Genomic DNA, 27,000 nt, shown 5'->3' on the forward strand with positions numbered 1-27,000 from the left:
CCTGACACTAAGGGGTAATTTAGCATGGCTATTCCACCTAATCCACACATCTTTGAACTGTGGGAGGAAACTGGAGCACCCGGAGGGAACCCACACAGCCATAGGGAGAATGCACAAACTCTACACAGTCACCCAAGGCTGGAACTGAACCCAGGTATCTGACATGATGAGGCAGCAGTGCTATCCAATGTGTCACCCCACACTGTTGGCATCAATCTGCATCACAAACCAGCTGTCCAGCCAACTGAACTTAACCAATTCCCACCCTCAGAAGGTGGGGCACAGGTTCGATAGAAAGTAAAGTTCTCTCCATCACATTCTCTCAGAGAAGGTGCAGCATGGGATTAAAGAATAAAGCTCTCTCGACACTGTCCATCAACTCTGTGAAAGCACAGCACAGAGTTAGATACACAGTTGAAGCTTCCTTTACACCACTAGTGTACGACCTGCTACCTGCAGTCCACATGCAGCCCACCTGGGTTCTGAGCACAGCCCATGAGACATTTTGTTGACCGATGCCACAAAGCACACAAGCTTTCCACATTCTACTAATTTCCATCTGCATAGTCTTTTTCCTGCCACTATGGATGAACCAATACCCACTTAAAGACAAATGAAGTGTGGTGACACAACATTGATTGTGACAGCCATGCACTCCACTCTTAACCAAAGTGTAAATATTTCTTTTGTTTTTAAAAATTTGAAATTGATTAAAGTTGTGGCCCTTTAAGGAGATGATCCTTTGCAGGGTCACATGATCAGGCCAGACCCTATGGAGGGGGCATGCAGGAAGCCAAGCCAATTAGGAGCAAGGCTGTGCATCCTGTGATGGGGAGGAACTTCAGTTGGAGCCAGGCCAGAGAATAAAGTAGAACTGTGTATCCCAGTTCTGTCAGACCTACAATTATATATTAATAATAAACCTATTATTATTTGAAGCCACAATGAGTCATTTTTGACTTTACTACAATAGTTCTAATATATGATTGTATTTTCTATAAATTATATAATAACATATTTAATGTTATTCATGGCATCACGGTTAGGGAAAAAGCCTGATTTCAAGCTTGCAGCTCACTGAAATGAAGTAGGGCCACTCATGCAGCTCAGTTACTAACCAAGGTTGCCCATCACTGCTTCACACTGTCCCATCAAGCACTACATGGAGATGTCAGCATTGGATTGAGTAAGCACAGTAAGAAGTCTCAACACCAAGTTAAAGTCCAACGGGTTGTGCTTGACACTTGTGCTACCAAATAAACCTGTTGGTCTTTATTCTGGTGTTGAAAGACTTCTTACCATCAAACACTCCCAGGACAGGTACAGAATGAGGTTAGATAAAGAAAGTTCCTTCTACACTGTCCCCATCAAACACTTTCAGGACATGTACAGTACAGGGTTAGATATAGAGTAAAGCTTCCTCTACACTGTTCCCCCATCAAATACTCCCAGGACAGCTACAGCACAGAGTTAGACAGAGAACAAAGCTCCCTCTGCATTGCTCACCAAACACTCCCAGGATAGTTATAGCATAGGGTAAAGTACAAAGTAAAACTTCCTCTACACTATCCCAAACACTCCCAGACCATCTGCAGCACAAGGTAAGATACAGAGTAAAAGCTCCCTCTGCACTGTCCCCAGGACAGCTACAACACAGGGTAAGATACAGAGTAAAAGCTCCCTCTACACTGTCCCCCAGGACAGCTACAACACAGGGTAAGATACAGAGTAAAAGCTCCCTCTACACTGTCCCCCAGGACAAGTGTAGCACAGGGTGAGATTTTATCACGTGATTCCCACACTCCAGCCAATCGTTGGGCAGCACTGCCACCCTTGTGACGCACTGCATTCCTATACCTGATTGGGTGATGACTGTCAGCCAATAGCCTTTTTCCCCATTTTCAATATTTGTATAGAAAAAAGTTCAGAGAAAATGACAACCGGAAGTAGATTTTCAATGTCCCGAGGATTTTTTTTCTCCTGGGTCGCTCACAGCAATGTCCTGGAGATTGATATTCAATTTTTGGAGACTCCAGGCCAATCCTGGAGAGTTGGCAACCCTACTTCACCCTGATAATAAAGATGGACTGTGATTGAAGGGGCAATGGCCAGAGGACAGGGTGGGGCAGGGGGAGAGAGGGCAGTGCGGGGGCCGGGGGGGGGGGAGAGAGGGCAGTGCGGGGGTGGGGGCGGGGGCGGGGGCGGGGGGGGAGAGAGGGCAGTGCGGGGGCCGGGGGGGGGAGAGAGGGCAGTGCGGGGGCGGGGGGGGGGGAGAGAGGGCAGTGCGGGGGCCGGGGGGGGAGAGAGGGCAGTGCGGGGGCCGGGGGGGGGGGGGAGAGAGGGCAGTGCGGGGGCCGGGGGGGGAGGGAGAGGGCAGTGCGGGGGCCGGGGGGGGGGGAGAGAGGGCAGTGCGGGGGCCGGGGGGGGGGGGAGAGAGGGCAGTGCGGGGGCCGGGGGGGGAGGGAGAGGGCAGTGCGGGGGCCGGGGGGGGGAGAGAGGGCAGTGCGGGGGCGGGGGAGAGGGAGAGGGCAGTGCGGGGGCGGGGGAGAGGGAGAGGGCAGTGCGGGGGCGGGGGGGAGAGAGAGGGCAGCGCGGGGGCGGGGGAGAGGGAGAGGGCAGTGCGGGGGCGGGGGGGAGAGAGAGGGCAGCGCGGGGGCGGGGGAGAGGGAGAGGGCAGTGCGGGGGCCGGGGGGGAGAGAGAGGGCAGTGCGGGGGCGGGGGGGATGAGAGGGCAGTGCGGGGGGGAGAGGGCAGTGAAGGAGAGAGGGCACTGCAGGGGGAGAGAAGGCACTGCAGGGGGAGAGGGGGGTCGTGCAGGGGAAAAGGGAGGGTAGTGCAGGAGGAGAGGGAGGGTAGTGCAGGGGAAGAGGGAGGGTAGTGCAGGAGGAGAGGGCAGGGTAGGGGAGAGGGAGGGCAGGGTAGGGGAGAGGGAGGGCAGGGGGAGAGAGGGAAGTACATTAGGAGAGACGAAAGTACATATACCAGGGGAAAGAGGGAAGGGTGAGGAGATTCTGTCTGGGCTCTGTTATTCACGACTTTGAGACTGTAGGGACTCTCTGTCTCCCTGGTTTAGATCTGGGATCTTGTCTCTGGGTTTGTTATTTCTGGAGATCTTGTCTCTCTCTAGGGATCGGACTCTTTGCGCTGTCCCTGTCTCTGGTGGCCTTCACTCAGAGTCTCTGGGCTCTTGTCCCTGTGTCTAGGGGTCTGTCTCCGGGCTCCTGTCCCGATGTCTGGAGGGTCTGACTCTGGGGTCCTGTCCCGATGTCTGGGGGCTTGTCTCTGGGGTCTTCTCCCCGTGTCTGGGGGTCTGACTCTAGGGTCCTGTCCCTGTGTCGAGGGGTCAGTCTCTGGGTCCTGTCCCGATGTCTGGGGGTCTGTCTCTGGGGTCCTGTCCCGATCTCTGGGGTCCTGTCTCTGAGTTCCTGCACAGGCAGCCGTGGGCAGGTCTGTCACCCGGAAGAGGCGGCAGTAACAGGACACGAGGCGGAGTGGAACCGGCACCAGCACTCGGAGCTTGAGCTGATCCCCTATCAGGAGCAATGGAGTTCAAATACCCAGAGCCGGAGAGAGAGCTGAACAGGGTGAGGGGGGCACTGGGGAGAGTGAGGGGGCAGAGAGGAGAGGGGGTGAGTAATCAGGGGGAATTGGGTGTAAAACGTGAAAAGTTCAGAAATGAAACTGAAAGTTTGGGCAAGTTTCACTTTCTATTCATTGCACAGACACAGAGCCGGAAAAACTGTTACCAAATTAAACTGTAAATCTAAAACAAAATAAAAATGCTGGAAACATTCAGGTGGCTGGTCAATGTTTGGGTGCAAATCCCACCCCAGAAGCTGGTGTGAAGGTTCTAACTCTCAGAGTTGTCTCTGAGTTGCGGGAGGTGTCTGTGTCCAGTCTCTGAGTTGAATGACATAAAGAAATTGTGAAGTTTTTCACCGTTGGGAAATGCATGTGATTCCCACCAGCTGGGTCGGTGCAATCCAAATGTAATATTAGACTGATTTTTATTAGGTGAGGTTTGCAGAACCAGCGTGGGTAGATCATAGAATTCCCACAGTGCAGAAGGAAGCCATCTGGCCCATCGAATCTACACCAACTGTCCTAAAGAGTATCTCACCCTGTCCCATCCTATCCCAGTTACCCTGTATATTTTTCATGGTTAATCCATCTATCCTACACATCTTTGGCGTATGGGAGGCAACCAAAACACCCAGAGGAAACCCACACAGACATGGGAAGAATGTGCAAACTCCACACAGACAGTGACCCAGGCCAGAATGAATCCAGTTTCCTGGTGCTGTGAGGCAGGAGTGGTAACCATTGTGCTGCCCAGATTAGAGCCATGATCTGACTGAATGATAGCAGAATGACTTCCTCCTGTTACTATACCTATTCCTTTTCTTTCTTGAATGCGTAAAACTTTCCTTTAAATACATTAATGTTATTTGCTTTAGCCATTTCATTTGACAGCAAGTTTCACCTTCTCGCTGCTCTTTGAGCAAATTAATTGATCCAAAATTCTTTATTTAATTATATTAAAGCCCCTTGTTCTGGACTCTCCCATAAGTCAACACAGTTTCTCCACATCCATCCCATCGAAGAATCCTCATTTCATCACTCTATCAGATTTCCTCCCTCGACGTCTTATCCCAGTTAGTGCGTTAAATGTTTTTTGTAAATGACCAAGATCCCTATTCCTGTTTGTTCCAGGTGGATGATTACCATGGGATTAAAGTTCCTGATCCTTACGCCTGGCTTGAGGATCCCAACAGTGAGCAGACCAAGGTGAGAGCTTATCCAATCCATACTCTTTATCAATCCTCTTGTGCAGGTGATATTTGTAAATCTATAAACTGTACAGAGTGTACATGATGTTTTGAATATATATATATCTGTGAACACAAATGGTATGTAGTGTATATATCTGATGTGTATTGTATATGTGGTGCCTAGAGTACATAAAGTCAGTATAGTATATATGGTGCAGAGGGTATTTATGATGCCGACTTATCTTTTCTTGGGCCTGGTCCAGAAGCTGGTTAATTGCCTCTACATTTGCCCAGCAACATGCCTCAGACCAGCCCTAACTGTCATAGAGACATACAGCATGGAAATAGGCCCTTCGGCCCAACTGCTCCATGCCAGCCAAGTTTCCTAAACTGAACTAGCCCTGTTTGCCTTGCATTTGGCCCATATCCTTCTAAACCTTTCCCTATCTATGTACTTGTCCAAATGTCTTTTAAATGTTGTAATTATGCCTTCCTCTACCACCTCCTTTGGCAGCTCATTCCATAGCCACACCACCCTCTGTGTGGAAAAAGTTGCCCCTCGGGTCTCTTTTAAATCTCTCCCCTCTCACCTTAAATCTGTGTCCTCTAGTTTTGGACTCTCCCACCCTGGGGAACAGCTCTTGGCTATTCACCATGTCTATGCTCCTCGTGGTTGAATAAACCTGTATAAGGTCACCCCCTCGTCCTCCTCTGCTCTAGGGAAAAAAATTCCCAGCCTATGAGGATATGTCTAGGGCGGTGGATAAAGGAGAGCCGGTGGATGTGGTCTTTCTTGATTTTCAGAAGGCGTTTGACAAGATACCTCACAAGAGGTTATTGCAGAAGGTAAGGGGACATGGAGTTGGGGGTAGGGTGTTAGCGTGGATAGAGGATTGGTTGTCAAATAGGAGGCAGAGAGTGGGGGTCAATGGGTGCTATTTGGATTGGCGGTTGGTGACTAGTGGAGTGCCCCCGGGGTCGGTGCTGGGGCCTCAGCTATTTACCATTTATATAGATGATCTGGAGGAGGGAACCAAGTGTACGGTGTCGAAATTTGCTGATGACACCAAGATTGGTGGAACGGCAAATTGTGCGGAGGGTGTGGAGAGTCTACAGAAGGATCTAGATAGGCTGGGCGAATGGGCCAGGAACTGGTAAATGGAATTTAATGTTGGCAAGTGCGAGGTGGTCCACTTTGGTAGGAATAATGGTAGGAAGGATTATTACTTACGTGGCGAAAAACTGCAGCAGGCGACGGTGCAGAGGGACCTCGGGGTCCTTATGCATGAGTCGCAAAAACCCAGCTTGCAGGTGCAGCAGGTGGTCAGGAAGGCTAATGGGATGCTGGCCTTCATAGCGAGGGGGATTGAATATAAAAGTAGGGAGGTCTTGCTGCGGCTGTATAGGACATTGGTGAGGCCACAGCTGGAGTACTGTGTGCAGTTTTGGGCACCATACTTACGCAAGGATATTGTGGCCTTGGAGGGAGTGCAGAGGAGGTTTACTAGGCTGATGCCAGAGTTGAGGGGGTTGAGCTATGAGGAGAGGCTGAATAAACTAGGCTTGTACTCGTTAGAGTTTAGAAGAATGAGGGGAGATCTCATTGAGACGTATAAGATGATGAATGGGATGGATAGGATAGAGGTGGAGAGACTCTTCCCGCTCAGAAAGGATAGTAGGACTAGGGGGCACAGCCTCAAGATAAAGGGGAGGCGGTTTAGAACGGAGTTGAGGAAGAACTTCTTCACTCAAAGGGTGGTGAATCTCTGGAATTCTCTGCCCGTTGAAGTGGTGGAGGCTGCCTCGCTAAATATTTTTAAGACACGGGTTGATGGGTTTTTGATAAGAGAGGGGATTAAGGGTTATGGGGAGAGGGCGGGAATGTGGAACTGAGCCACGACAGATCAGCCATGATCTTATTGAATGGCGGGGCAGGCTCGAAGGGCTAGATGGCCTACTCCTGCTCCTATTTCTTATGTTCTTATGTTCTATCCAGCCTCTCCTAATAATTCAAACCTTCCAGTCCCGGCAACATCCTTGTGTCATTATATTTCTCACATCAGTCAGGTTTTGTTTTTGTGATCTGCTCCTCTCTGCTTTTCAGGCATTTGTCGAAGCCCAGAACAAGCTAACGATGCCATTCCTGGAAAAGTGTAGAGTCAGGAACAGACTCAAGGAGCGGATGACCGAGCTGTTTGACTACCCCAAGTATAGCTGCCCTTGCAGAAAAGGCAAACGGTGAGTATCCTACCGAGGGTTCGTCAGCCCTGGAGGTGATTGATTTGGCAACACTTCTACTTTGTTGGTCAACCTGATGATTGTAAGCAATGCTGGAGCGTCCACACGATAGGTTCTGATAGTGTAGTGGTTGTGTTACTGAGCTTGTAATCTGGAAAATATGAGTTCAAGTATCAGCACTGGCAGCTTACACATTTGATTTGATTTATTATTGTCACATATATTAGTATACATTAAAAAGTATTGTTTCTTGCGCACTATATAGACCAAACATACTGTTCATAGAGAAGGAAATGAGAGAGTGCAGAATGTAGTGTTACAGTCATAGTTAGGATGTAGAGAAAGATCAATTTAGTGCGAGGTATATCCATTCAAAAGTCTGACAGCAGCAGGGAAGAAGCTATTCTTGAGTTGGTTGGTATGTGACCTCAGACTTTTGTATCTTTTTCCTGACGGAAGAAGGTGGAAGAGAGGATGACGGAGTATGTGGGGTCCTTGGTTATGCTGGCTGCTTCAGCTTCAGCTGAATTCAACTTTTAAAAATCTCAGCTGTAGAAGTGATACATAAAATTGTCAGATGGATGTTTAAAAACCAGACTAGTTCTTCAATGTCCTTCAGGAAAGGAGACCTGCTGTTCTTACCCTGTCTGTACTTGTATGTAACTCCGTCCCAAGCTAACGTGGTTTTCTCTTAACTGTCTTCTGAATTGACCAAGTAAGACTTGGTCATATCAAACTATATAAATGATTGCAGTGGTCTGAACAGAAGGTTCAAAGGGTGGCACAGTGGCTAGCACTGCTCCCTCACAGTGCCAAGGGCTGCATTAGGTGCACTGGCCGTGTTAAATTGTCCCGTAGTGTCAGAAGGACTAGCACGGTAAATACATGGGTGCCAAGGGGATAGGGCCTGGCTGGGATAGTTGTCGGTGCAGGTTTGATGGGCCAAATGGCCTCCTGCGCTGTAGGGATTCTATGATTCTGTTCTAAGGTTCAGCACTATCCTTTTAGGGGGATTAGAGATGGACAATAAATGCTGACTTTGGACAACAACATCCACATCTTTAGAAACAATTAAAAATAATACATTTGGCAGCAGACATTGTAAGCAGATTAATGGTGCCAAGATCTGTGATTTCTGAAGAAAAGCACATGGTGACATGTTGTATTCCTCCCTCAGTGTTGTACCACAGTGTCAGTCTAGATTGCGTGTTTAATTACATAGAAAGACTTACAGCACAGAGAGAGGCCATTTGGCCCATCTGTCCCTGCTGATTGAGAAAGAGTTATCCGACCTAATCTGACTGTCCAGCTCCATGTGTGCATGTCCCAGTGCTATATGGAATGGAACTTGAACTCGAATCTTATAGACGCAGAGGACAGACTGTGACCCATTGAGCCACAGCTGATAACTAAGATGAGTTGAGGACAGTTCCAAGCTCTGCTGACATGTCCTATGCAACCAAAGAGCGTACCCAGTCCTGTGCTCTCGATTCATAGGTAATGAATGAACCTGGGTGCAGGGCAGAAGCAAAGGTGGAAAATTAACAGGTAAGATTGTTCTCGAGATGTAGCCAGGCCTTGCTGAGTGTCAAGTTGCTGTTTTTCAGGTATTTTTACTTCCACAACTCTGGGCTGCAGAATCAGTCCGTATTGTATGTCCAGGATTCCCTGGATGGAGAAGCTCGCGTGTTTTTGGATCCCAACAAGCTATCTGAGGATGGGACTGTGGCCTTGAAGAGTAGGTGGAATTATAGTCCTATGGTGAAATTTTGTTCTCCTTCGGGGCCGGGGAATCAACATTTCAAATTAAACTTCAAATTTGCTAGGTTAGGCAGATTGGCCATGCTAAATTGCCCCTTGGTGTCCCAGGATGTGTAGGTTCGGGAGGGATTAGTGGGGTAAATACGTGGGGTTACATGGATAGGGCCTGGGTAGGATGTTCTGTCTAAGAGTCGGTGCAGACTCAATAGGCCGAATGGCTGTCTTCTCCACTGTAGGGATTCTGTGATTGAATATTGGTGGTTGATGAGAGTTGGGGATGTAATCATGATTTTTAGAAGCTGCATTGGCAACAGACACTCACCGGGTGGAGTGCTGATTTCAGTTCTGGGCACTGAGGATATCTTCACCTTGGAGGAGTCTAAAACAAAAGGGCACATACTTAAAAATAGCACCAGGGTATTCGGGTTAAAAATCAGGAAGTGCTTGTTCACAAAAAGGGTAGTGAAAATTCAAAATGTGCTTCCTTCTCCCAAAAGGATGTGGAAGCTGGGTATCAGCTAGAACTTTCCAAACTGATCTGTTGATACATGTTGGGTAAAAAAAATCAAGCGATGTGGAGCAAAGGCAGTTACATGGAGTTGAAGTGAAGCCTGGTAGCTGAAAGGCCTCCTCCTCTTCCTGTTCTCTGGATGTAGTTGACATTGGTTGAAGATTTGAGGTGTTAATGAGGTGAGGAATTTACGATCTGTTTTGGCTGCACTTGAGGCCTTGTCTCCAGCACAGAGCCTGGCAAATTCCACCACTCTTGTGGAGTCCACATTTCACTTTGGACTTTCGTACAAAACTCCCATTGAGGTCAATGGGAAAGAAAAGCAAGCTGGGTGGAAATTGGAATGCCCGCTCTCTGCTGCATGTCTCCCGCGATTGGCCAACATCGGTTTATTCTCTTTGTGGCAGCTGAGAGTTCATACCCTGGGGATTTGAAATGATATCAATCCAGTATATTTTCATTGAAAGAAGTGTCATTTAGTGGAGCAGAGAAGGTTAAAGGGTTAGGTAATTGGGATGTTCAGATTTGAGGGATTTAGCTGGAGCAAGCAGGGAGGTACAGTTAACCTGGCATGAGGGTCAGTAACCAGGGGCGATAGATTTAAACTAATTAAAAGGATTAGAGAGGAACTGAGGAGAAATCTCTTCACTTAAAGTGTTATTCTGATCTGGGACGCACTATTCGGATCTGGAATACACTATTCGAATCTGGAATGCACTATTCGGATCTGATTTGATCCGATTTATTATTGTCACATGTATTAACATACAGTGAAAAGTATTGTTTCTTGCACACTATACAGACAAAGCATACCGTTCGTAGAGAAGGAGAGAGTGCAGAATGTAGTGTTACAGTCATAGCTAGGGAGTAGAGAAAGATCAACTTAGTATAAGGTCTTCAAAAGTCTGACAGCAGCAGGGAAGAAGCTGTTCTTGAGTCGGTTGGCATGTGACCTCAGACTTTTGTATCTTTTTCCCGATGGAAGAAGTTGAAGACAGAACGTCCAGGACGCATGGGGTCCTTAATTATGCTGGCTTCTTTGCTGAGACAGCGGGAAGTGTAGACAGAGTCAATGGATGGGAGGCTGGTTTGCGTGATGCATTGGGCTACATTCACAACCTTTTGTAGTTTCTTATGGTCTAGGACAGAGCAGGAGCCATATCAAACTGTGATACAACCAGAAAGAATGCTTTCTCTGGTACATCTGTAAAATTTGGTGAGAGTCGTGGCTGATATGCCAGATATCTGGAAGGCACTATCTGAACAGGTGATGGAATCCAATTCCAAAAAATTTCAAAAGGCAATAATTGGAAATGTATTGAAAGAAAATTATTTGGCAGGATTATAGGGAAAAGACTGAGGATAAATTTTAAAGAGTTAGCACAGGCATGAAGGCCTCCTTCAGCACTGTAAGATTCTACAATTTTATCCCATATTTAGTTAACCTGGGATTTGTAAATTTTGCTCAGGACGGGAGTTAAGGATCACAGAACCAACAAATGGTGTTAAGGTTTACGTCAGCCATGATCTAATAGACTGACAGAACAGGCTGGAAGGGCTGAATGGCTTACTCCTTTTCTTATGATGAAGTGAAACCCTGTTGCCCCAGGGAGATGAGCAATTTTCCAAAACTCTTGGTAGTCTTCAGACCAATCAACAGCAGGCCTGACCTCTGCTTTGTTCACCTAGTGTTGGCATTCTCTGATGACGATGAGTACCTGGCGTACGGACTCAGTGAGAGTGGCTCCGACTGGATCACGATCAAATTCCTGAAGGTCGAGGGTCCTGAAGATCTGCCAGACACCCTGAAGAAGGTGAAGTTCAGCTGCCTGTCCTGGACCCACGATGGGAAAGGTGTCTTCTATAACCGCTACCCAGAGCAAGAGGGCAGCACGGACGGTATGGAGCGGAGTTGAGGTTGTGGAGAAAATTTGTGATAGTTACACAATGAAACTCTGGTATAACAAACAATAATAATCTGCGTAACGCTGTAAAATGTCCAAATGTATTTCACAGAAGCAATTATTGAACAATAAGCTTGACATCAATCCACATCAAAAAATATTTGAACAAGTGACCAAAAGCTTGATTAAAGAAAGGCTTGAATTTATATTACACCATTCATGACTTCTGAATGTTTGAAATTGCTTTACAGCCAATGAAGCACTTTGAAAGTACAGTCCCTGTTATAATGTAGAATACTCAACAGCCAATTGCAAACTTTGGACAGTAGACATGGTGGCACAGTGATTAGCACTGCTGCCTCACAGTGCCAGGGACTTGGGTTCAATTCCTGGCTTGGGTCACTATCTATGTGGAGTCTGCGCGTTCTCCCCATGTCTGCATGCGTTTCCTCTGAGTGCTCCGGTTTCCTCCCACAGTCTGAAACACATATTGGTTAGGTATATTGGCCATGTTAAATTCTCCCTCAGCGTACCCAAACAGGCACTGGGGGGATTTTCACAGCAACTTCATTGCAGCGTTAATGTAAGCCTACTTATCACACTAATAAATAAACTTAAAACCAAGCCTTCATGTGCCCTGTCAAGTGGATATAAAAGATCCTTGGCACTATTTTAAGAAGAGATGGAAAGAGCAGGAAGAGTGCTCTTTCAGATGGGAAATTATCCTTGGTGTCCTGTGTCTGGTCTGCAGAGGCCAAAGACCCTTCACCAAAATCCCTTTATTTATAAACTGTAACAGCGGTACGCAGAGCTAGCAGTCTATCTCCAGGGGTATCAGAGGGATTGACACTCCTGGTTAAGTACAAGGCAAAGACTTTCTGATTGGCCCATCAATTGGATCCTTAATCGGGGAGTTCGTACCCCAATAGGCCAACCTCAATGGCCTGATTGAACTCATTACATCCTGGCCAATGTTTATTTCTTATTCTAAGTCACTGAAACAAATGGTCTGGTCATTATCACATTTCTATTGTGCTGAAATTAGTTGCCATGTTTCTGACATTACAACAGTGACTATACTTAACAATACTTCATCATTGGCTATAAGGTGCTTTTGGACACGCTGAAGTCATGAAAGGTGCTTTATAAATAAAAACACTTTCTGTTTTTAATCCTTATTGTTCATTATTATTTTCTTCATGCCTGCTTCCTGCACCCTTCCTGCTCTTTCCTTTCAATCTTTGTAAATCTCCCTGTTGTGTTTGTTTTTATTCTACCTTATCTTTCCTTCCAATCAGCCATCACACATCTCCCTGCTAAGGAGATCCATCTGAACCTTTCCTCAATGCATCTTGTCTTCCACCCAGCGCAGTATTTGAGTTGAGTTCAATGTGCGACTTACCAAAGATGCATCTTTTCCAGGCACTGAAACCACATCCAACCTCCATCAGAAACTCTACTACCATGTGCTTGGCACTGAGCAGTCGCAGGATATCCTGTGTGCAGAATTCCCAGATAATCCCAAGTGGAGAGGCGGAGCCAAGGTAAATCATTAATTATGGCAACTTGGCTCGGTAGGTAGCGCACTCCCCCTCTGAGATTCTAGAGGCTGTTGTCAGCAGCACGGTGGCACCGTGGTTAGCACTGCTGTCTCACAGCACCAGGAACCCAGGTTCAAATCTGGCCTCATGTCACTGTCTATGCGGAGTCTGCCCTTTCACCCTATGTCTGCATGTGTTTCCTCCGGGTGCTCCAGTTTCCTCCCACAGTCCAAAGACGTGCAGCTTTGGTGCATTGGCCATGCTAAATTCTCCCTCAGTATACCTGAACAGGAATGTGGCAACTAGGAGATTTTTGCAGTAACTTCATTGCAGTGTTAATGTAAGCCTACTTGTGACACTAATAAATAAACTTTAATCCAGACTGATTCTCCCAATACAGTACTGAGGGAATGCTGCACTGTGGGAGATGGAAACATTGAATCAAGATGCTGTCTGTTTTCTGAGGTGAATAAAAAAAATCAATGACACTATTTAAGAAGATGGAAAAGACCATCTTTTTCTGATGACCAGGCAATGTTTACTTAACCAATGGATTAGGTTGTCATGTGCACAGTTTACCATGTGTGGGACTTTTAAATTTAGCCATCGATTCAAAAGTAATTCATTGGTGCTGAATTGCTACGGTGTGGCAAAATGCCATGTTCTGGCATTATACGAAGGCATGTTTTTAAAAACCTATTCATTCATGGGATGTTGGTGTTGCTGGCAAGGTCAGCTTTTATTGCCCATGGAAAGCCTTTTCCTTTATACTGTCACTGCTCAGGACTTTAAATATAAGATATTTGCAGATGAATTCAATGGTGATATCTTTGTCCAGAGAATGATTAGAATATGGAACTCGCTGCTACATTAAGTGGTTAAGGTGAATTGGTTTGGTACATTTGAGAGGAAGCAAGATGTTGTACCTGAGGGAGAGAGAGGAGAGGCTGAAATGAAGAGGGATGGGAGGAGGGGGTTTGTCAGCAATATGAATTCTAGCACACACTTGTTTGGCTGAATGGCCTGTTTCTGTGCTGTACATTCAATGTAATTATTTACCTAATTATTGTGGGATATTGCTGTGAGCAAATTGGCTGCAACAAAATGGTTCTGGATTGTTTGGTTTGGGCCCAAACGTTCTTGCCTATCCCAGGGGAACTGTTAGGAAATCCCTGGACGATTTCAAAGAAGGTATTATGGGATGCCATCCATTTCCCCTCTCTGTTACAGCCAGAGGACTAGGAATGTTTAGTCTGCTCCAATGGACTCTGATTATTTCCTATTGGAACAGTTAACTCCTCAAACAGTTTTTAACTCTGTTTCTTTTTGTGTAGGTTTCTGATGATGGTCGATATGTAGGCTTGTATATTCGTGAAGGCTGTCAGCCCAAGAACCGGGTCTGGTACTGTGACCTACATGAGCTGCCAAATGGCATAAAAGGTAAGTACCTGCTATTGCCAATAGGGGAGAGCGGCTAAGAAAATTTGGCACATTCGCTACAACTTTTACCAAATTGCACCGTAGAAAGCATTCTTTCTGGTTGTATCAGAGCTTTGTAAAAGCTCGTGATCTGTCCAAGACTGCAAGAAATTACAAAGGGTTGTGGACATAGCCCAGTCCATCACACAAACCAGCCTCCCATTCATTGACTCTGTCTACACTTCCCGCTAACTCGGAAAAGTAGCCAGCATAATCAATTGCTCCATGCATCCTGGACATACTTTCTTCCACTTTCTTCCATCAGGGAAAAGATACAGAAGTCTGAGAAAACATACCAAATGACTCAAAACAGCTTCTTCCCTGCTGCCACCAGATTTTTGAATGGACCTACCTTATATTAAGCTCATTTTTCTCTATACCCTAGCAATGATTGTAACACTACGTTCTGCACCCTCTCCTTTCCTTCTCCCCTAGGTACTCCACTGCCCTAGACACATCCTCATAGAACTCCAGTAAATTTGTCAGACACGACTTCCCTTTAACGAAACCGTGCTGCGTCTGCTCTATCAAGCAGTTCCCCTCAAGATGCCTCGCTATTTCCTCCTTGATGACGGATTCTAACATTTTACCTACGACAGACGTTAAACTAACAGGCCTATAATTCCCCGCCTTTTGCCTGGCACCCTTCTTAAACAACGGCGTAACATTAGCCGTTTTCCAATCTTCCGGCACTCCCCCAGAATCCAGCGACGTCTGGAAAATAACCACCAAGGCATCCACTATCACCTCCGCCATTTCTTTCAGGACCCTCGGATGCATTCCATCCGGTCCTGGGGACTTGTCCACAATCAGCCCCTCCAGTCTGTCGAGCACCACCTCTCTAGTAACAGTAATGTCATCGAGACCCTCCAGTCCTACCACCTTTCCATCTCTAACATCCGGCAAATTATTCACGTCCTCCTCCGTGAAGACAGAAACAAAAAAGTTATTCGAGACCTCAGCCATATCCCCATCCCCTACCACTAAGTCCCCCTTCTCATCCTCTAAGGGACCAACGTTCACCCTAGCCAGCCTCTTCCTTTTTATATATTTATAAAAACTCTTGCTATCCTTTTTTATATTAAGCGCTAGCCCAGCTTCATAGCTTTTCCTACCCTTCTTTATCAACTTCTTTGTCAATCTTTGTTGACATTTAAACCTCTCCCAATCCTCTTCTCGCCCACTACTCTTAGCTACTCTAAACGCCTCCGCTTTTAATTTAACACTTTCCTTCACCTCCTTCGTTATCCACGGCTTATTACCTCTCCTCCTACGGTCCTTTTTGACCATCGGAATAAATTTCTGCTGAGCACCAAGAAAGATCTCCTTAAAGATCCTCCACTGCTCCTCAGCAGACCTACCTTCCAACGCGCTCCCCCAGTCCACATTCGCCAATTCTTCTCTCATCCTACCGTACTCCCCTCTGTTCAAACAAAGGACGTGTGTCTGGAAACCCACTTTCTCCTCCTCCATCTGCACCAGAAACTCCACCATACAATGATCACTCTCCCCAAGAGGATCCTTCACCACAAGGTCCCAAATTCTACCCGCCTCATTACATAACACCAGATCCAAGATAGCTCGCTCCCTCGTCGGCTCCAACACACACCGTTCCAGGAAACTATCCCGGCAGCATTCCAAGAACTCCTCCTCGAGCCCACCGCGTCCAACATGGGTCGACCAATCAATATGCAGATTGAAATCCCCCATAATTATCGCCGTTCCATTCCTGCACGCTGCACTTATTTGCGTGTTAACAGCCCGCCCCACCTCCAGATCATTATTGGGGGGCCTATAGACAACACCCACCAGCATCTTCCTCCCTTTGCTGTTCCTAATCTCTACCCACAACGATTCCACGTTCTGCTCCTTGGCTCCAATATCATCCCTTGCTACCACCTTGATGCTATCCTTAATCAGCAGAGCTACGCCCCCGACTTTTCCCTCCTGCCTATCCTTCCTAAACACTTGATACCCCTGGACATTCAGCTCCCAGTCCCTGTCACCTTGCAGCCACGTCTCTGTAATGGCCACCAGATCATATCCATTTGTGTCGATCTGCGCCACCAACTCATCCACTTTATTCCTAATGCTTCGCGCATTCAGATAAAGCGCCTTCATCCCAGCCTTCACCTGGACCTTATTTGCCGGAACACCACCAACCATACTCACGCCCCCTACTCCCTCTATTATTGGGACATCCTTGGCCTCTATCCTTACCTGTACCGTCTCCTTAACTTTAGACCCCGTAATGTCACCTACCCTCACACCCTCCCCCCCCAATTAGTTTAAAGCCCTGTCTACAGTCCTCTTTACACGATTAGCCAGCACTCTGATCCCAGCACGGTTCAGACCCACCCCATCCCACCTGAACAGGTCCCACCTACCCCATTACTGGTGCCAATGCCCCATAAATTCAAACCCATTCCTCCCACACCAATCCCTGAGCCACCCATTCACTTCCTTAATCCTATCAACCCTACGCCCGTCTGCACTCGGTTCAGGCAGTAGCCCAGAGATAATCACCTTGTCGGTTCTACTTTTTAATTCCACTCCCAGCTTTTCATACTCCCTCCCCAGATCCTCAGTTTGCATTTTGCCTACGTCGTCGGCACCCACATGAACCACTACGACCGGATTCTCACCCTCCCACTCCAGGTTCCTCTGCAGCCCAGATGCGACATCCCGGACCCGAGCACCAGGCAGACAACACACCCTTCTGTGCACTTTGTCATTGTGACAAAGGACAGTGTCAATACCCTTCACCCCACTATCCCCAATCACTGCTACATTCCTTTTCCCCTTCTCTTTGCCTATGTCCTGCTGCATCACTGTACCGTGTGCAGTCTGCTCACCAACCTCACCTGCCTCGTCCTCTTCCAGACTGGAAGCAAGAACCTCAAACCTGTTATGCAGCTTGAGAGGCTGAGTCCTCCTCTCCCCACCCTCCTTCCTCCTCTCAGCAGCCCCCTCTTGTTCCTGACCCTTAGAGTTAGCCAGTCTAGGGGGGGGTGGATGTCACTTGCACCCCATTGACAATGGCACCCTTTCTCCCCCTGATGAGCCTCAGCGTCCGTAGCTCAGAGGCCAGCTCATCTACCTTGAGCTGGAGCTCCTCCAGCAACCTGCACTTACTGCAGACATGGTCACTGGGGAGGACCCTGGGGTCCACCAGTTCCCACATCATACAGAAACCACACATCACATGCCCCTCCATTATTCAGTGCAGTAATGTTGAAAATTTCCACACGAACTCACCTGGCCCTTTTTCTCCCAAGCCCTTTTGATTTTAAGCCCTAATTGCTCACTCTACTTCCTGCTCCGACGCTGCCCGCTGTCTACACCAGGCCTCCTGTTAAACCTGGCACTGATTTAAAGCTGTCTGGCCCACAACTCCTACTAACCACTCCCTCAGAATTCTTAAAGCAGTAAATACAATAAATAAATGCTTTAAACAGTTCTACAAAGAACAAAGTGCTTTAAACTTATTTAAACAGGTTTTTAACAGGTAAAACCTTATCTCTCTCTCTGCTCCTTCACTCGTCTGCTCCAGCAAACAATGGAATGGTGGATGTGGTCTTTCTTGATTTTCAGAAGGCGTTTGACAAGGTACCTCACAAGAGGTTATTGCAGAAGGTCAGGGGGCATGGAGTTGGGGGTAGGGTGTTAGCGTGGATAGAGGACTGGTTGTCAAATAGGAGGCAGAGGGTGGGGGTCAATGGGTGCTATTCGGATTGGCGGATGGTGACTAGTGGAGTGCCCCAGGGGTCGGTGCTGGGGCCTCAGCTATTTACCATTTATATAGATGATCTGGAGGAGGGAACCGAGTGTAGGGTGTTGAAATTTGCTGATGACACCAAGATTGGTGGAAAGGCAAATTGTGCGGAGGGTGGGGAGAGTCTACAGAAGGATCTAGATAGGCTGGGCGAATGGGCCAGGAAATGGCAAATGGAATTTAATGTTGGCAAGTGCGAGGTGGTCCACTTTGGTAGGAATAATGGTAGGAAGGATTATTACTTACGTGGAGAAAAACTGCAGCAGGCGACGGTGCAGAGGGACCTCGGGGTCCTTGTGCATGAGTCGCAAAAACCCAGCTTGCAGGTGCAACAGGTGGTCAGGAAGGCGAATGGGATGCTGGCCTTCATCGCGAGGGGGATTGAATATAAAAGTAGGGAGGTCTTGCTGCAGCTGTATAGGGCATTGGTGAGGCCGCAGCTGGAGTACTGTGTGCAGTTTTGGGCGCCGTACTTACGCAAGGATATTTTGGCCTTGGAGGGAGTGCAGAGGAGGTTTACTAAGCTGATGCCGGAGTTGAGGGGGTTGAGCTATGAGGCGAGGCTGAATAGATTAGGCTTGTACTCGTTAGAGTTTAGAAGAATGGGGGAGATCTCATTGAGACGTGTAAGATGATGAATGGGATGGATAGGATAGAGGTGGAGAGACTCTTCCCGCTCAGAAAGGATAGTAGGACTAGGGGGCATAGCCTCAAGATAGAGGGGGGGTGGTTTAGAACAGAGTTGAGGAGGAACTTCTTCACTCAAAGGGTGGTGAATCTCTGGAATTCTCTGCCCGTTGAAGTGGTGGAGGCTGCCTCGCCAAATATTTTTAAGACGTGGGTTGATGGGTTTTTGATGGGTTATGGGGAGAGGGCGGGAATGTGGAACTGAGCCACGACAGATCAGCCATGATCTTATTGAATGGCGGGGCAGGCTCGAAGGGCTAGTTGGCCTACTCCTGCTCCTATTTCTTATGTTCTTTGAATGGTATGTTTTGTCTGTATAGTGTACAAGAAACAATACTTTTTACTGTATCCCAAAACATATGACAATAATAAACCAAATCAAATCAGGGTTGTGAGGCAGAAAGGATTAGGGATGATTCCAGAACATTGGGTCTAAACAGCTGAAGGCTAGGGCCACCGGTGGTGAGGCAACCTCATCATTGGTAGCAAGGCTACCGAGTCATCAAAGAATGAAAGTCAGCTGGTGCAGCAAAATCCCATTTGTATCGCACTGACTTCTGCCCTCATTGCAACAGTTGGCTCTCCACCGTTATGAAAATTCAGGCCCCAGTGGTGTTCAAATCCCTCCTGGCCTCAGTCCTCCTTACCTCTGTAACCTTCTCCCGCTCGAACACCCTCCAAGATAACTGCACTCTCCAAATTCTGGCACATCGTGCATTCCTGAGCTTCATTGCCTCACCGTTGGTGGCCATAACCTTCAGCTGTTTAGGCCCAATGTTCTGGAATCGTCCCTAATCCTTTCTGCCTCACAACCCTGATTTGTTTTGATTTGATTTATTTTTGTCACATATATTGGGATACAGTATAAGTATTGTTTCTTGTACACTATACAGACAAAACATACCATTCAAAGAGTACCAAGGGGAGAAGGAAAGGAGAGGATGCAGAACTTAGTGTTACAATCATAGCTAGAGTATAGAGAAAGATGAGCTTAATATAAGGTAGGTCCATTCAAAAATTTGATGGCAGCAGGGATGAAGCTGTTTTGAGTCATTTGGTATGTTTTCTCAGACTTTTGTATCTTTTCCCTGACAGAAGAAGGTGGAAGAGAGTATGTCCAGGATGCATGGAGCAATTGATTATGCTGGCTACTTTTCCAAATTAGCGGGAAGTGTAGACAGAGTCAATGAATGGGAGGCTGGTTTGTGTGATGGGCTGGGCTATGTCCACAACCCTTTGTCATTTCTTGCAGTCTTGGACAGAGCACGAGCCTTTACAGAGATACAACCAGAAAGAATGCTTTCTATGGTGCAAGTTGGTAAAAGTAGCGAACATGCCAAATTTCGTTAGCCTCTTTCCCCTATTTGAAAATGCTCCTTAAAACCTATGTCTTTGGTCAAGGTTTTGGACACCTTCCCTCATACTTTCTCCTTTGATTTACTGTCAAGCTCTAATTAATAATTCTCCTATAAAATGCCTTGGGATGTTTTCTTCTGTGGGAGGTGGGATAACTGCTTAAAAATAATGGGTCGTTCATTTAAAACTGAGATGAGATGAATTTTTTTCACTCAGAAGGTTCTGAGTCTTTGGAATTTTCCTCCTGAAAAGATGGTGGAAGGAGAGTCTATGAATATTTTGAAGGCGGGTGTGAATAGATTGTTGGTAAGCAAGGGAGTTGCGGGGGGGAGAGGTGATAAGTTATCAGGGGAAAGGTGAAGTGTAGATTGGAGGTTCCTTTCTGATCAGCCTTGATCTTATTAAATGGCAGAGCAGGCTTGAGGGGCTGAATGGCCTACTCCTGCTCTTTGCTTGATGGTTGCTATTGTTCTTTATAATTTGATTGTTTTCACACCTCCTGGCATAATTTTGACAGGCCTCTTGCCCTGGGTTAAACTGATCGACAACTTTGACGCTGAGTACAACTACGTCACGAATGAAGGACCTGTGTTCTCATTCCGAACTAACCTGGATGCCCCTTGCTACCGAGTCCTCAACATCAACCTGGAGCAGCCGGATCCTTCACAGTGGAAGCAGCTGATTCCCCAGCACCCAAAAGATGTCTTGGGTAAGCCCATTCCCATCACTTTTCCACAGCAGTTGGAAGTTTGTACCCTTATCAAACGGCGTGTCTCTGCATTTCAGATTGGGCAACCTGCGTCAATTACAAATTCCTGGTCTTGAATTACTTAAAGGACGTGAAGGACGTCCTCCAGCTGTACGACCTTGCCACTGGAACCTTCCTCAAGGACCTTCCGCTGGATGTTGGCAGCATCAGTGGATATAGTGGCCGGAAGAAGAATACAGAAATCTTCTACCAGTTCACCTCCTACTTGACCCCAGGTACAATTCACAGAGAGGTTGATTGTACAGAGATACACAAAATAGTAAAAATAATATCATGGTCTCTTAAGGGCACTAAATAAAAGAAAACCACGTCTAGAAGAATAAAATTAATCTTGAATTGGTTCATGGTTAGACCTTACTTGCCGCACTGGCACAGTTCTGTAAAACAAAGATACAGAAGTGTTGGTAAAAGTACAAAATAAATGACCGGGATAATGCCAGAGTCCAGAGATTGTAACTATCCAAAACAATTAAACAGGCTGAGACTCTTCTCTAAAAGAGAGAAGACTGAGAGATGATCTGAAAGAGCTGCTTAAGGTTATGAAAGGGTAAACATAGAAAAGGTGTTTCCGCTTGTGGGAGAAATCAAATCTTGGGGCCAAAGGTATAAAATAGTCACTAGTAAATCCAGCAGGGGATTCTGGAGAAATATATTTATTCAGACAGTAGTGAGAATGTGGAACTTGCTATCAGAGGATGTAAATGAGGTGAATGGGGAAATGGTGGAGTAGTGCTAGTGATGTCACTGGACTAGTAATCCAGAGGTCTAGGCTAATGCTCTGGGGCAAGGGTTCAAATCCCACCATGGCAGCTGGTGGAATTTAAATTCGTTAAATAAATCTGGAATATAAAGCCTGTCTCAGTAATGCTGACCATGGCATTGATCATTGATTGCTATGAAAACTAATACCCTTCAGGGAAGGAAATCTGCTGACCTTATCCAGTCTGGCCTACATGTGACTCCAGACCCACAGCAACATAGTTGACTCTTAACTACCCTTTAACATAGTCTAGCAAGCCATTCAGTTCAGGGGCAATTAGGGATGGGCCGCGAATGCTTTGCCAATGACACCCACATCCTATGCACAATTAAAAAAAAAGTACAAATACATTTAAGGAGAAGTTAGATAAACACATGAGGAGAGAGGAATAGATGGTTTTGGTGATAGGATGGGAGGAGGCACGTGTAGAGCATCAACACTGGCAAAGACCTGTTGGGCCAAATGGTCTGTTTCTGTGCTATAACCTTTATGTAATCCTGTCAGTAATCTCTTACAAAGGGCAGGCAATCTTGTGAGCTGGTGAGATTGTGAAAGTGTGAGGTTATGAAGCTTAATTACTCATGGGTGTATGACATAAAGTGTAAGGATGGACAGATGTTCAGAAGTTGTGCTTCATGTGTCTTCTGGGAGAAACCTTGTCATTCTAGAATTCTCATTGGAACAAGCAGACTTCACATTGGAAGCTTGATAAGTCCGTAGTGTTGCGAAGAATTAAACTTTGTAGAGGAGCATCTGCCTTGCTCACTAACCTGTTGTACTAGCTCCAGGCACACCTTCCCCTCCCTCTATCCAGGACAACAGGAAAACATCCTGTTGATGCTCTGGGGACCCAATGTGAATATTCATAGAAGAACCCCACTGACTTCAAAAGGACAACCCTGCTGTGTACAAGTTAACATTGCAGTTAGCAGAAATGGTAGTGGGAGGAGGAGGTGGGGTGTCAGGCCCCCACTCCATTTTAATATTTCCGACATTTAATAACCCCCCTTCTCCAGAGCAATATCCCAATTTTAGAATCCATACAGTGCAGAAGGAGGCCACTTGGCCCATGATGTCTACACCGACCACAATCCCTCCCAGACCCTATTCCCATAACCCCACATATTTACCCTGCTAATCCGCCTGACACTAGGGTCAATTTAGCATGGCCAATCAACTTAACCCACACATCTTTGGAGTGTGGGAGGAAACTGGAGCACCCGGAGGAAACCCACGCAGACACAGGGAGAATGTGCAAACTCCACACAGACAGTACCCAAGCCTGGGATTGAATATGGGACCCTGGCACTCTGAGGCAGCAGTGCTAACCACTGTACTAACCGCTTAGGTAATGGAGGATGGATTTTGAAGCCTGCTGCCCGGGCTGACATTGGACAGTAATGCTCCAAAAATCCTTGGCAAAACCTAACCATTCCATCCTGTGTCATCATCAGTCTGACCCTGATAATCCTCCTTCGCAGACATTTAAAGTACACAGTTTTCTAATGTACATAACTAGATTGTCATTTTAACTGAGTGAATAAGGACTCACATTTCTGCAGTAATTTTCATGACCTCAGGATGCCCCCAAAGCAGTTGCCAACTCAGAAACATTGATGTAATATAGGAAATGCATAGAATAATATAGCACAGAAGGAGGCCATTTGGCCCATCAAGTCTGCACCTGCTCTTCCTAAGAGCAATCTAGTTTGTCCCACTCAGTCACATTTTCCCCATTTCCGTGCATTTTCTTTCTCCTTCAAGTATTTAACCAATTTCTTTTGGAAGGATACATCAGAATCTTTATCCAAATTCTAACCATTGTTCCCCATGTTGCCCCTGGGTCTTTTGCCTATCACCTTAACTCTCTGTCTTCTGGCTATTGACTGTTCAACCAACATCTTTATCAACTCTCTCTTAAAGATTTGTGGAGCAGCATGGTGGCACAGTAGTCAGCACTGTTGCCTCAAAAGCGCCAGGGACCCAGGTTCAATTCTGGCCTCAGGTCACTGTCTGTGTGGAGTTTGCACATTCTCCCCGTGTCTGCATGGGTTTCCTCCAGGTGCTCCAGTTTCCTCACACAGTCCGAAAGATGTGCAGGTTAGGTTGATTGGCCATGGTAAATTGCCCCTTAGTGTCAGGGGATTAGCAGGGTAAATATGTGGAGTTAGGGGGACAGGACCTAGTTGGGATTGTTGTCAGTACAGGCTTGATATGGTCTCCTCCTGTAGGGATTCTGTGATATCTACAATCCTCCATTCCAGCCATGCTTTATTTTAGTCACTTCTTCATTGGTGCTCCCTACACAATTTGCTTTGCTCAGATTAACAGCTTTGTGCTTTCAATATAAAACTTAATGTAAAATTTTGCCATATATGGCTATTCTTTACTACAAACCTATAAATATCCCTTTCTCATTACACAAAACTAGTTCTAAAATACCTCCATCAGCAGCAGCAACATCCCAGAAACACTGTAAATGCCCTATTAAGTTGATGTTGGTTGAAGGGTGAATATTGGTCAGGACACTAGGAAATGGTCTTCAAATCGTGCCACGGGATATATTACATCCACCTGATAAGGCACATGGGACCTCATCCAAATGATGGTACCTCCAACAGTGCAGTTCTTCCTCTTCACTGCGTTGGAAATGTCAGCCTAGAATTTGTTCTCAAGTTTCCAGAGCAGGACTCAAACCCACAACTTTCTGGCTCAGGAGAAACTTGCTGCTCTCCCCGGAATCATCTACCAGTGTGACTTATCTAAACTTGCTATTTGTTTTTGTCAGTTTGGGAGAAGCCAGAGAATCATCAACAACCACACAGGATCATAGAATCCCAACTGTGCAGAAAGGGGCCATTCAGCCCATCTGTGCCAGCCACAATCACACCCAGGCCCTATCCCCATAACCCTACTTATTTACCCTGCTAACCCCCTGACACTAAGGAGCAATTTACTATGGCTAATCAATCTAACTTGCACATCTTTGGACTGTGGGAGAAAAGCCACATAGATACAAAGAGAACATGTAAACCCCACACAAACAGTGACCCAAGCTGGGAATCAAACCTGGGCCCCTGGCACTGTGAGGCAGCAGTGCTAACCACTGTGCATCCCGAAAACAAGTATTCATAAAAGCAAAAGTGAATTTGATTTGATTTATTATTGTCACATATATTGGGATACAGTGAAAAGTATTGTTTCTTGCGAGCTATACAGACAAAGCATCCTGGTCATAGAGTACATAAGGGAAAAGGAAAGGAGAGGATGCAGAATATAGTATTGCACTCACAGGGTGTAGAGAAAGATCAGCTTGATATATGGTAAGTCCATTCAGTCATCTGATGGCAGAAGGGGAGAAGCTGTTCTATAGTCGGTTAGTATGTGTTCTTATCTATTTCCTGGTGGAAGAAGATGGAAGAGAGAATGTCCAAGATGCAAGGGGTCCTTGATTAGTCTAGGTACTTTTCTGAGACAGCGGGAAGTGAAGACAGAGTTGATGGACGAAATGGGTGACCAAGCAGATTGTGAAACAAGGACTTGATTTTTGCATTCTCTCCCAGGAATCATCTACCATTGTGACCTGTCTAAAGAGACCCTGGAACCCAAGGTCTTCAGGGAGGTGGAGATCAAAGATTTCAACTTTTCTGACTATCAGGTTGTTCAGGTGAGATACTAACATAAGGAGATTGAAAAAAAGAACAGGGTACCTGAGATAAGAAGAGATGTTGTCAGAGTGAAGCAGGTCTGTTTGTGTTGAGTAGGCTAACAAGGGTGCAGCCTGATGAAGGGTTCCAGCTTAAAAAGCAGCCTTCAGACAGCCACAAACCTGCTGAAATTCTTCAGCAATTGCATTTGTAAAATATTGATAGCATTGATAAGTTTGAATTGAATTCATTCTTCTGAGTTTTGTGGGTGTCCAGTTTGTATCAAGGAGCTAACTTCTGTAGGGAGTCCTTCACATCACAAAGCCATGCTGATAGGGTGGAAAGGATTTGAATTTATATAGCACCTTTCACAATCAAGATGTTCCAAAGTGCTTTATGACCAATGATGTATTGAAGTGTAGCGAATGTTGTGATGCAGGAAATGTTGCAGCAACAAAAGACATTGTGATAGTGACTGTATCCATCTGTTTTTTGTGATATTGATTGAGAGATAACCATTAGCCAGTGCACTGGGGAAAGTTTGTCTTCAGAGATCAGTGTGTGATTTATCCTTTGAAATACATTGTCACAACTTAGAGCCAGTGAACAGCAGTTTCAGGGCAGACGCAGTCTCGGGAATTCTCTCACTGATGTGATAGCCAAGGGACTCATCTGCCCCAAGGAACTAAAAACCAATTCTAATTCAGAGAAAACCCTTCAGCTCAATCCTTAAGATTCACTTTCTACCCCACTGTCTAGGCAGCAATGGGACTCTGTCCCTGGGTCAGGAAGGCATAGAATTGACCAGGTTTCCTGTTTCTGCTCACTGTCCATTAGTCTCCTCCTTGGAGGGAGGAATGTGCTAGGTGAAGACAAGTTTGAGCTCAGCCATGATTCCTCCTGTCAGTTGGGGGTGGGGAGCATTTTAATGAGAATATAAAGCTGGTGATATCAGAGAGGCAGTGCTCCCAACTTCCTGTTCATTTGAGTGGGTTTGTATCCAAAGGATGATCAAGGGCAGCATGGTGAAACAGCAGGTAGCATTGCTTTCTCAAAGCGCTAGGGACCTGGGTTTAATTCCAGCCTTGGGTGACTCTCTGTTAGAGTCTGCACATTCTCCCCATGCCTGCATGGGTTTCCTCCAGGTGCTCCGGTTTCCTCCCATACTCCAAAGATGTGCAGGTTAGGTGGATTGGCTATGCTAAATTACCCCATAATTTGGTTAGAGGGATTAGTGGAGTAAATCCATAGGGTTATGGGACTAGGTAGGATGCTCTGTCGGAGGGCCAGTGCAGACTAGATGGGCCAAATGGCTTCTGTCTGTAGTGATTCTATGATGGTGTGGGGAAGACTGTGCCTCCTGTTGAACAGTCATGGCGCTAGATTTAGAAGCTTCAGCAGAAGAAGCGCAAGACAGTTACTGGAAATGAGTTACATACAGCTTTGATCTTCATCACTGTTTCTGATTGGTTTATATGTGTTTGCTACATCACTGATGTTACATTTTTGTCTCAAAGGTTTTTTATCCGAGTAAAGATGGGACTAAGATCCCAATGTTTATTGTCCACAAGAAAGGAATCAAACGAGATGGTTCCCACCCAGTATTCCTGCATGGCTATGGAGGATTCAACCTTTCTCAAACTCCATATTACAAGTAAGTTACTGGAAGTGTTGAGCTGTTTTGCAGCGAGGCTTGTCGTAGGAACAGCTTCCAGGCCCCCTCTTCAACATGAGAACATCTGTTGGGCAGAAACTTTAGTTACCGTCCCTATCAGAGACTGAGGATTCATTCAAATCCAC

General features: G+C 46.3%; 1 protein-coding gene across 1 annotated transcript in view; it reads left to right on the forward strand.

Annotated features, from left to right (window-relative positions):
• The first annotated feature begins 3,475 nt into the window (after window positions 1-3,475).
• Window positions 3,476-27,000, forward strand: part of LOC145357900 (prolyl endopeptidase-like) — a 33,152-nt gene continuing 9,627 nt past the window's right edge. Inside the window, exons 1-11 of the mRNA XM_080211460.1 lie at window positions 3,476-3,584; window positions 4,714-4,788; window positions 6,877-7,010; window positions 8,618-8,748; window positions 10,972-11,181; window positions 12,609-12,730; window positions 14,062-14,167; window positions 20,542-20,733; window positions 20,811-21,008; window positions 25,117-25,220; window positions 26,718-26,854. Coding sequence (XP_080067586.1) covers window positions 3,543-3,584; window positions 4,714-4,788; window positions 6,877-7,010; window positions 8,618-8,748; window positions 10,972-11,181; window positions 12,609-12,730; window positions 14,062-14,167; window positions 20,542-20,733; window positions 20,811-21,008; window positions 25,117-25,220; window positions 26,718-26,854 — 1,451 coding nt within the window. The 5' untranslated portion in view covers window positions 3,476-3,542. The remainder of the gene's footprint in view (window positions 3,585-4,713; window positions 4,789-6,876; window positions 7,011-8,617; window positions 8,749-10,971; window positions 11,182-12,608; window positions 12,731-14,061; window positions 14,168-20,541; window positions 20,734-20,810; window positions 21,009-25,116; window positions 25,221-26,717; window positions 26,855-27,000) is intronic.

This window comes from Carcharhinus amblyrhynchos, chromosome 24 (assembly GCF_965287045.1).
Source record: "Carcharhinus amblyrhynchos chromosome 24, sCarAmb.v2.hapA, whole genome shotgun sequence".
Classification (NCBI taxonomy): domain Eukaryota; kingdom Metazoa; phylum Chordata; class Chondrichthyes; order Carcharhiniformes; family Carcharhinidae; genus Carcharhinus; species Carcharhinus amblyrhynchos.